The sequence below is a fragment of the Poecile atricapillus genome, chromosome 20 (assembly GCF_030490865.1).
Source record: "Poecile atricapillus isolate bPoeAtr1 chromosome 20, bPoeAtr1.hap1, whole genome shotgun sequence".
NCBI lineage: Eukaryota > Metazoa > Chordata > Aves > Passeriformes > Paridae > Poecile > Poecile atricapillus.
This window is the reverse complement of record NC_081268.1, coordinates 2753525-2763916: the sequence shown is the minus strand read 5'-3', so window position 1 is coordinate 2763916 and position 10392 is coordinate 2753525. Positions and strand designations below refer to the sequence as shown.

Here is a 10392-nt window from a genome sequence, read left to right as displayed (position 1 = left end):
GTGACCAAGGGAGCCCCAGCATTTGCTTCACTTATTTCTCAGAGTGCCAGAAATTAATAAAGGGAAAGGCCAGGGTTTGTTTGCTTTGTGTTTTATGTGGCTGCAACACGATCAGCTCCAGGGATCATCTTTCCTGCGCCCAGGCAGGTGAGGTGGGAGCCAGAGGCTGCAGGCAGCGGGCAGTAACTGGATCCTGCAGACCCAGATACAGCCACAGCCAGGAGAAACTGCCCAGAGAGCCCCTGCTGCAGGGACAGCCCCCAGCACCATGCAGGTAAGTGCTGCAGCCTCTTACAGCTTTCACAGGCTTGGGGTTGGAAGGGACCTAAAGACCATCTCATCCATGCCATGGGCAGGGACACCTTCCACTTCCCCATGTTGCTCCAAGCCCCATCCAACCCAGCCTTTCCCTCTGGATTCTGACCCTGACAGCTTTCATAGGGCAGTGTCAGGACAAGTACCCAAAGTTCTTCAAGGACATACTAAGGCCTTCAGTAACAAGCTAAAAATTGTGAAAAATTATTCATAGCAAGTCATTCTTTAGTATTTTCCATATACAGATGCACAGAAAGAAGCTTTCAACATGGTACCATCCTTCTCACTTTGGGATGTCACTGTGCCACAAGTAGATTCCTTAAGTTTCTAGGGGAAAAAAAAAGCCTCACACTCTATAATACAAAGACCAGAAAGGTCTAAAAAGTTGTGATTGCTTTGCATGGATATATTGTAAAATAAGAGAAAGCCTTTTGGTTTGAGAGGCAAGAGAATTCAGTGTCCATGTTCCTGTTCCCCAGCTGACCCTCTGCAGGCTCCGCACACACCAGTGGTGCTTCATCCTCTTCAATGTCTTGCTTTTCCACATGCTGCTTTTTGGGGCAGATTTACTGGAGCAATACTTCCTGCATTCCCTGCCTCTGTCATACACCGATGCAAAGGCTCTGGAGATCAGGGAGAGGGCCAGGAAGCTGGATCTGGATCCTCTGAAGGCCAACCTCTCCCACAGCAGCAGCAGTGCAGTGACTTGCTCCAATCAAGAGATATTTCTGCTCATTGTTGTCTGCAGCAGCCCAGAAAACAGGACAAGGCGCGACGTGATCAGGCAGACCTGGGGCAATGCCACAGGCTCCAGGGGTTACAGCGTCCTGACTCTGTTTGCTGTAGGAAAGGCAGCTGCAGCAAGCACCCAGCTGGAGATCGATGAAGAGGTTCAAAAGCACCGAGACATTATTGAAGGCAGTTTCATCGATTCCCCCCAGACGCAGACACAGAAGATGCTGATGAGCGTGGAGTGGACGGTGACTTTCTGTCCCCGTGCCAGGTACATCCTTCACACAGCCCAGGATGTGTTTGTGGGTGTTGCCAGCCTGGCTGGGTACCTGCTGAGTTTAACCCAGCTGGAGGACATCTACCTTGGGAGGGTGGTTCACCACGGAGTGCCCGACAGGGACCCCCAGAGCCCCGGCTTTGTCCCCATCCATCAATACCCCGAGGAGTTCTACCCGGATTTCTGCCACGGCAGCGCTTTCCTCATGTCCCAGGACGTGGCTCGCAAGGTTTACGTGGCTGCCAGGGAGGTGCCCCTGGCAGTGCCCCCAGCTGCTTTTGTAGGGATCTGTGCTCAAAGAGCTGGCATCACTGCCAGGCACAGCTCCCGCTTTGCTGGGGAGAAGCACATCAGCTACAATCGATGCTGCTATAAATTCATTTTCACCTCCTCTGACATGAGAGAGGACGAGCTATTTCAAGACTGGAAGGAAACAAGCAATGGGGAAGATTGTTCCTTACTGGAAACCTACTACAGCCTGGTGTCCTGCAAGGTTCTGACCTACATTGATAAGTTCAAACAGTTCAACTTGGATAGGATAAAAAATGAGCTCCTTCATTTTGTCAATTAATGTTTAACTTCAGCAAAAAGAGGCTGGATTTTCTGTCATCAGCTGTGTTATCCAGTTAACATTCAGTACTGAGGATCCCCTCCCAAAGTTTGCTCTTTTCCCTTCAGCAGCAGATGAATTCTCACTGTTACAGAGTGACAGAGCAGAACTGGATGTACTCTGCCTCTGTAAGTACCTACAAGTGCATGCATGGAAGTAAAAAACAGTATTCCAACAGACTTTGTCTATATCCAGGGTTTTTCAGACTTTTGAGTCTTCAAAACTGTTTTATGTGAGTGAGGTATCACCTACCTCCAAAGAATTCTGTAACAAAGGGGAAGCTTTCCATCCACAAAAGGAGCTGCTTCTGAGCAGGCTGAGAGAAACAGAGCAGCTCCAGCAGGAACAGACACTGAGCCATCGTGGAAATTCCTCAAGTAATGCTGTTTGTTAACATCCATCAAATGACAAGGTTTGGTTTGGGGTTTTTTGGCTTCTAAACCAAATGTTCAGCATGTTACCTCAACTCTCCAGCATTCCACTTCGTGTTTTTTCCTCAGTTATCTCCACCTGTTACTTGAAGGGGGGATGACAAAAACAACACACTCCAATTTTGTCATTTCTATCAGATACAGCAGCAGCATGTAATCCATATGGCAATGTACAGCATGGGCAGGGAACTGCATCTGAGTAATAAGGGGAAAGTGATCAATTAATCAATCAACACTGAGCTCAAAGCTCAACAAAATAAAGCATATGTGTATACATAAAAAAAATCCCCTTGTTTGGCATCTCTGCACATTCTAAAATATTGTCTTTGGCAAGTGTGCCATGCAAAGCAGATGCTAAATACTCAGCACACAGAGTAGCTTTCAAAAGCACCAGCTGAAAACACACATGGAAGAGGCTCATGAATTGCAGAACAGGTTTATATATTGATTTATTTTACTGACATTTCAGCATATGGCTGGTACAGAGCCACCAGCACACAAAGCCACCTAAAATAACAGAGCTGAACTGCCCAGAACAAGTGCAAGCTAAGGACTTCTACACTGTTGATTTCCTTTTAGTGCTCTGATGTGTTTGCTGGATGCAGGATTCATGAAGCCCCCGTGCTCTCTCCAGTCACAAGACACATTTCTCACTGGCAGATGTTTATTGGGCACATTTAGGATAAAAGCAGCAGCACTGGGATGTAGGATGACAACTTGGAGACATCTTGGGTGGTGAGAAACAAGGCACTTCACCTGCATTTAGACAGCTTAGCAAACATTAAGGGATCTCCCCCAGCTCCTCTGAGCCCACCTGGACTGCTGGGCAGCAATTTTTGCCAGCAATGCCAGCTGCACCTCCAGCTACCACAGGTAAAACCAGAGCTCCTGCAGGACAGGATCCTCCTGCTTCCCCTGGCAGCACAGGGACATGGGGTCAGTGCTTCCCACAGTTACACCTGGCTGACACATTACTAAAATGAGCCCCAAAGCAGCAATTAAATGTTTTATTTTGCTCCCCCTTAACAAAAAGAATACAAGGCTTTGATAGAAAGTCCCCTGTGGTCTCTGTTTATGGGCAAAGGCATGTCCCATGTCACTGGAGTGCCCAGCCACTCCTGATTCTCTCCCAGCTCTGATATCTTCAAAAGAAGATTCCAGCTTCCTAAGACATTTCCATACTCCCACTACATTCACTCCCTTCAACACAAGAGCTCCATGTTCTTACCCCTTTTAGTCTAACTCAGATAACTAAAATACCACATTTCTTTAAATAATACTTTAAAAAAATTGTATCTCTGTTAAAAAATAGTGTAAACAATTCAAGATTTGGTTCTGAAGTAGCCTTGTAGTGCTCCAGCCACTAAACTGAGCTGCCACCCCACAGCACAGCCAAGAGGGGAAACAAAGCTCCCAGGTGGGTTTGATCCCTACAGAGTGCATTGACTTGTTTTTCAAAGGGCTACAAACTTCTTTTTTTTTAATCCTCAGCAGAAAATGTAAACAATATTTAAGATTATTTATTCCAGCAAGGTTCACATCCAGCAGGCTGAAAACAAGAGAATCCAATCCATACTCCCTCGTGGACAGTCACTGGCTTATTCAGCAACAGGATTCTGACAGAACAAAGAGTGTTCCATGCAAATGCCAACTTTGGCAGGTAAAAAAACGAATTAAAAAAGAATAGAAATTATGGCAGCATCTGAGGTTACAAATCTTGAGGTGTTTTGGTGGTTTTTTTTTAACTGAACTGTAACCTACTGAGAAAACACAACAGAAATTCCAAACCAAAGAACAATTTAAACAAACACTGATAAATCCTGCCAAATAAAACACAGTCAGCAGCTGCTAAGTGCTCACCTGGGTTACCTGTACCATGAAGCATACAGGGAACTTCTGCCATGACATTTTAGGGGAAAATATCAAACAGCCTTTAATTTGCTCTCCTGACTCATTTCAAATAGAGCCAAAATATCTTCATGTTCCTTTAAAGAGACAACCTCCAGTGTGGAGAGTTTTTACACCTTTGTACCTCAACACCTGTGAAAGGACTGTGTTCTGCAGGAAGGGGACTCCAGACACCAAGGACATTATTCTGCTCCTTCCACAGCTGTAGTAGAAACTGCTTTAACATAATAGGGGCCCTCATGCAGGTAAGCCCTGAGCCTCAGGTAGTACTGATTGCCAAAAATCTCTGCAATGGTTTTGGAGTTCACCAGGGCCTTCACCAGTTCGTATTTAGCATCCTTTGAAGCTTTGTCAGGTTCCACAGATCTGTCCACAACGTACTCCACAAACCCTGGGCTGTTCACCATCAGCTTCTGGGCCCATGGTTGATTTGCAATGGCCTGAACAGGAAGACAAAAGATGTGTGAGAGAGGGAAAACATTACAAAACCCCAGAAAAGCAGTTACACAGTAGGGTTTTTGGTACGTGGACAAGGAACAGGAAAAATTAAATCAGATACAAAACCACCACTCAAATCAAGCAGCAGGGTTTAGCACTGGAGAACAAGTAGAGCTCAGTGCTTATCCTCAAAGTTTTGAGGGAATTATCACAGCAGTGCCTCTGGTATAGAAGCAGCACCTTAGAGCACAGCTCTTGCCTTTTTTCCCCTCTCCAATTTATGAGAAAATTAGCATTACAGACACGATGTGTCTGCTGCATTATTTACACAGGGAAGCCAAGTGGGGCATGAGGAAAAAGGCCTTTTTCTGACCAGTTCTGGGCTTTAACAAAAAATTTATGGTATTCCCTTCAAAGAAATAAATAAATCTGAGACTGAACGGCAACACAAGTCACTCCCTGATGTTTAAAACCAAAAGCACTCACAGTAAACACCCGTAAAGCCCCGCAGTGGAGATCAGGGAATGGCTGAGTACTGATGCTCCTGAACAGCTCCAGGGGCTGGCTGGACAGGGATGTGAACCAGGATTCAGTCATTCTTAAAAGATCTTCTGTCTGCTGGTCTGGCTACGTAAATCACGAAAATGAAAGAGTTTGATTAGGATTGTGAAAAGCTTTCAGGTTTCCAGGATGTGCTCAAATGGTTTAATCACCCATTCAGAGCTCCACTGGTAACCCAGATCCCAAAGACCACAGGGACTGGAGCAGTTTGCCCCCATCCCTTTGAGCACAAGGATATGAACCTTTACTCTCATTCCCTCATCAATGAAGCCTTGACTTCATCTTTTATTAACATTTCAGAACACCTGGCTCCTTACAAACAAACCCAAACCTTTAAGCAAATCAATCAGGGAACTTCAAAACAGTAAATCAGTAACTCAGAACACTGAAAGCACCACTGGTACCCAACCTAGAGGCTGTAAAATGTGTCCTCACAATTACTCAGGTGTGTGATGATTTCACTCTTGGAGATTTAAAGAAAAAACAAAGACAAAAACTCCAACTTACAGGCAAGTAAAGCAGAGATGAAATCGCATCCAAGCACCGAAGCCGTAACTCAGTGGGGGCATTCTTGGCCTGGTGCCCTATTTTGCTTAAGAGATTTTGAAATCTACTTCCTTTCAAAACAAAAACAAAGTGCTTTTAATTAACTCAGCCAGATCTCTACAGGAATACAGTTACCCATCAGCTACATTATAAATATATTCATTAGATAAGTGAATACATTTTTCAATTCCTTTCTGTATCACCCCAAACCAATTCACTCTTACATTATAATGAGAAGGTTTTAGTAAAGGGAAAAAAGATACTAACTAGATTTCTGTAAAACCTGTTTGCCTTCCACATTTGATCCCAGGATTCCCAGTGTGTCCACAGCCACTCCAATCATGGTTGGATCCTGACTTTCTGCCATTTCAAAGACTTTTTCCATAAAGACAGGGTAGCGCTCACAGATCTGCTGGGGACTGTCCACAACTGCCAGATTGCCAAAAAATTTAACAAATCCTGAGAAAACAAGACCAAAAAAAGCTTTGAGTGGAAGAACAGTAACTTCAGCAATGGCAAAATTAAATGTACATTTATGTGAGACTGATTTGTTCCTAAACATGTGTTATTAAGTCTGAATAGTGTTGGTAAAAAGCTCAAAATAAGACAGAACTAAGCAACAAGCCAAATATTTTGACTGTTGCTTAATTCATGATGTTTGTATTCCTAAAAAAGGCTACAATAACACAAACTTTAAAGCTACAGCACAGCCTGTCCAGATCTTACCACTCCTACTGAGGAACATCCTTTGTGTGTCAGACTCTCCTTCAGCATTTTTGAAATATCCAATATTTTACATATCCGATCTAATATTCAAAATTTCCCCCAAGCTTTCAACAGAGAGGCTTAACAGTGCTTCCAATTTAACTCCTCACCAAAGCAAGCAGCAAACCCTGGAAAGAAGGAATGCATGGTTTTACCTGGCAGATAGAAGCTGGAGAAGGGATCTGATTCAGCCCCCAGGATGATGTTGGAGATTTTGTCGATGACTCCTTGCTGAGCCAGGTACTGCCGCCCGTGGGGGGTGTGGGCCAGCGAGGTCACCATCTCTATGCACGTGGCTCTGCAACACACACGGTTATTTCAGTTTAGAGGTGGGGCTTGAAGCATTCAGTGATTAAGAAAAAGAAATCACATCCATAAGATGAAATCCTAGCAAAAAAAAAGCCAAATGGCCCCAATTGTTCAAGCTTCTCTGAGCTCATTCAGCTCCTTAGATTTGTAAAAGAACTTAAACTGTTTCTACTGCAGCCAAACGTGGTAATTATTACTCCAGCTTGGTCCTCAGATTAAGGTATAAAGCATTTGACACTCAAGACAGTTTAAGAAGAGGCAGATGAAGTGTTTTTCTGAAAAGAGTTTTACAAGAAACACACACAAACACATTTATCAGAGTTTGAACAATGGTGGAAATCTCCCTGGCAAACTCACCAACGTACCTGACCAGCACATCCTCTCCAGTCAGCTCCCCAATTAACTCAGGGATTAACCCACTGTTTGCACAGTAATTCAGAGACTCTGCTGACACTGATGAAATCTCCACAATTAACTAAATAAAAGCAAAAAGGACAGTTTATAAAAATATTCTAATAATTCACAGCAACAGCCAAATACATCTTATGGTGCTAATTAGCCCTACATTTATTAAATCACATTTTTATCATTAACCCAAATGTTTGCCTGAAGCAACTTCATAAGGAGTTCCAAGTTTACAGCACATGATTTTGATCTCTACTCACAATTAGCTCTTCCTGTGCTATCCCCATTAAGCTCTAGAATGGCTAAATTGTGTTATTTCTCCTTTGCCAAACATCTCTAGACTGGCAGTTGGCATCTCTCCAAAACTTTCAGCAGCACTTCACATCCACAAGTTAAGAGGCTACAGTTAACTATTTGACTTTTATTCGCAGAGAAAGAAACACTTTCTGGTGTTTTTAGTAATTCTGTCTAGCCCTTCCAATGCCTTAGGCACTACAAGTTAGAAAATAAACAGTAACTCACACTTTTATACCAAAAAAATGGGAAAGAGAAGTTATGACATCATGAAAGCCCACACTGCTGTAATCTTCCTACTCCTTTCTACTTTTGATAAAACACAGATGTGAAGGGAAGTGTGTAAAGCAGTGAGAAACAATAACTTAAAAGCCATAAACCCCAGGCTGAGAGTCAGGAGCAGCAGAGAACGTCCCCACCTCATAGACCCTGTACCGAACAACGTCACTCGTGGCCATGACATTCCTCAGGTCACTCAACAAACTGCTCCCAAACAGAGCCTCCAAACCCTCCTTGCTCTGGGCTATTCTTGACAGAGATTTAATGGCCTGCAAGCAAAAACAGGATCTTATTACTAAAAAGGAACAAAACCACGCAGAGAAGAAAATCTAAGATTACCAGGTTTAGCTGCAATGTTCTTGATTAACTTATTAACTATAACTATACACTTAATTTTAATTATAATTCAGTTTTCACTGATTATTTCACTCATTATTATTGTCATCCAGCCACCTCAGCTTGCAGAGGAATGGGACAATAAAGCCATGTTTACCTCTTTGGCCACTGCTATTTTCTCCCCACCAATGCAGTTTATGATTTGCCGTAACAGCTCAGGGCTGTGGAGAATTTCTGTGACAGCAGCTGAGTCTTCAACAATCCTCCCAACCTGAGCAAAGAGTTACAGAAAATAACATTAAAACAATTTTTTTTCCCCCACTGTAATGATACTCAAGCACTGGAACAGCTGCACAGAAAGCCAGTGCCACAATTTTTTTAGGTTTTTGGATCAAAACTCAACTGGACAGCACCCGAGCAGCTGCTTTTAGCTGAATTTATACAAATCCATCCCAAACCACAGCATCCCACAATCCTGTTCTTTTAAATTAATGCAACAAGTGTCGAGCTCCCACAGCCTGCTTGGTGTTTCCACAATAGTTTAAAGCATCCTGAATATCAAAATGTTGCTGCTTTTAATTCTTACATCACCTGCTGTCAGTGCTGGCACGGAAAGCGTTAACCGAGACACGTGGCAGAAGTTTTATTCACAAGCTGCTTTTGTCAGGACATAGTTTTGGATATTATTATTGACATATCATAGAGCATTATACACATACTGCACGGTAATTATCTCAAATGGCACGAGCGAAGAATGACACAATTCCTGCTTTTATCACAAACTGAGGCAGGAAGGAGCAGATGGGGACTAAGCCAGAGTTCAGCACAGAGCTCTGTCCCCTCCTCCTGGAGGAAACTGTACCTGGGACATGGTGAGGATCTTCACGGAGTCGTCGGGGTGGAAAAGGCCCTTCTGCAGCTCTTCCCTGAGGTTCTGGATCACGTAAAGGGGGTCCAGGGCCTGCAGGAGCCTCTCCAGGATGGAAACACACGCGGACACCTGTTCGCTGGGCGGGACGGAGAGAAAACAGAGCCCTTGAGGAAAGGGAAACCGCTGTGCCACCTCCCGCCCCGAAAGAGAGCAGGGAACGAACCGGGGAGGCGGCAGGAGCCCCCCGCTCCGGGAGAACAGCAGCGGGGCCGCTCAGGCCCGCGGCACCGCGCCGGAGCTCACCGGTCATTGACGGCGAGGAGGCCGAAGAGCGCCCCCAGGTGGTGTTCGCCGAGGCGGGGGCGGAGGGTGGCGGGCGGCACGGCCTCCAGGGCGACCCGCAGGGCCCGCAGCTCCTCCAGCGCCGCGTCCCGCCGCGCCGCCCGCTCCAGCAGCTCCGCCGCCGCCTCCGCCATCTTGGCCGCCGCCGCCTCCGCCATCTCCCGGGAGTCTCGCGAGAACTCGCGTCGCCTGTAGCAACAGCCGGGCGGGAATCTCGCGAGAATTCGGGTAGCCCTTAGCAACCGCCGCGCCGTTGCTAAGGGCGTCCTTTGCTTCCGGCACAATGTAAACAAAATGTCCGCGAGCACGCCCGCCTCGGCCCCGCCCCATGGCGCGAGGGGCGCGGCCCCGGTGGTGGTGGGCGTGGTCCCGGTAATGAAGGGGTGTGGTCCAGTTAATGAAGGGGTGTGGTCCAGTTAATGAAGGGGTGTGGTCCCGGTAATGAGGGCGCGGTCCGGGTAATGAAGGAGTGTGGTCCAGTTAATGAAGGGGCGTGGTCCCGGTAATGAGGGGCGTGGTCCCGGTAATGAAGGGGCGTGGTCCTGGTAATGAGGGGCATGGTCCTGGTAATGAGGGGCGTGGTCCCGGTAATGAGGGCGTGGTCCCGGTAATGAAGGGGTGTGGTCCAGTTAATGAAGGGGCGTGGTCCCGGTAATGAGGGCGTGGTCCCGGTAATGAAGGGGCGTGGTCCCGTTGGGGCCGTGACGGGTCTCGGTCCCCTGAGGGGAGCGCGGGGGTCGGTGCACGGCGTCGCTGTTTTTTGGGAAAAATGGGATAAACGGCGTTTATCTGTGTTCGGGAAGGGAAAGTGCTGATCCCGGAGAGCAGGAACAGCCGGTCCCAGCCCGGTGTTTGCCCGGAGCAGCTCCCTGGGCTGTGTCACCCCCTCATGTCTTCAAGCTGAATTTTCTCACCTTTTGCAAACAAAGTGATGCGGTCAGAGAACTTCTACAACTTTGTGCTTCCAGCTCTG

The 10392-nt window shown here is 46.2% G+C and overlaps 2 protein-coding genes across 2 annotated transcripts; one reads left to right on the top strand and one right to left on the bottom strand.

Annotated features, from left to right (window-relative positions):
- Window positions 1-600: 600 nt before the first annotated feature.
- Window positions 601-2872, top strand: B3GALT9 (beta-1,3-galactosyltransferase 9). Its single transcript, XM_058853763.1, has one exon. The coding sequence runs from the start codon at window positions 861-863 to the stop codon at window positions 1893-1895; it is 1035 nt and encodes a 344-aa protein (XP_058709746.1). The 5' UTR covers window positions 601-860; the 3' UTR covers window positions 1896-2872.
- Window positions 2873-3865: 993 nt separating this feature from the next.
- On the bottom strand, window positions 3866-9695 carry PSMD5 (proteasome 26S subunit, non-ATPase 5). Its single transcript, XM_058853762.1, has 10 exons — window positions 9381-9695; window positions 9069-9213; window positions 8364-8477; window positions 8011-8139; window positions 7258-7367; window positions 6739-6881; window positions 6086-6277; window positions 5780-5889; window positions 5198-5338; window positions 3866-4713 (listed from the first exon to the last, which is right to left on the bottom strand). Exons 1-10 carry the CDS (start codon window positions 9575-9577, stop codon window positions 4456-4458), a joined length of 1539 nt encoding a protein of 512 aa, XP_058709745.1. The 5' UTR covers window positions 9578-9695; the 3' UTR covers window positions 3866-4455.
- Between the last annotated feature and the right edge of the window lie 697 nt (window positions 9696-10392).

Excerpts from the sequence above, each read along its gene's own strand:
- B3GALT9 (XM_058853763.1), top strand. The coding sequence starts at position 861 with ATGCTGCTTTTTGGGGCAGATTTACTGGAGCAATACTTCCTGCATTCC.
- PSMD5 (XM_058853762.1), bottom strand. The coding sequence starts at position 9,577 with ATGGCGGAGGCGGCGGCGGCCAAGATGGCGGAGGCGGCGGCGGAGCTG. Across the intron at positions 6,278-6,738 it reads CTCCAGCTTCTATCTGCCAG|GATTTGTTAAATTTTTTGGC; the intron begins GTAAAACCATGC and ends TTGTTTTCTCAG. Across the intron at positions 5,890-6,085 it reads ACAGGTTTTACAGAAATCTA|GAAGTAGATTTCAAAATCTC; the intron begins GTTAGTATCTTT and ends TTGTTTTGAAAG.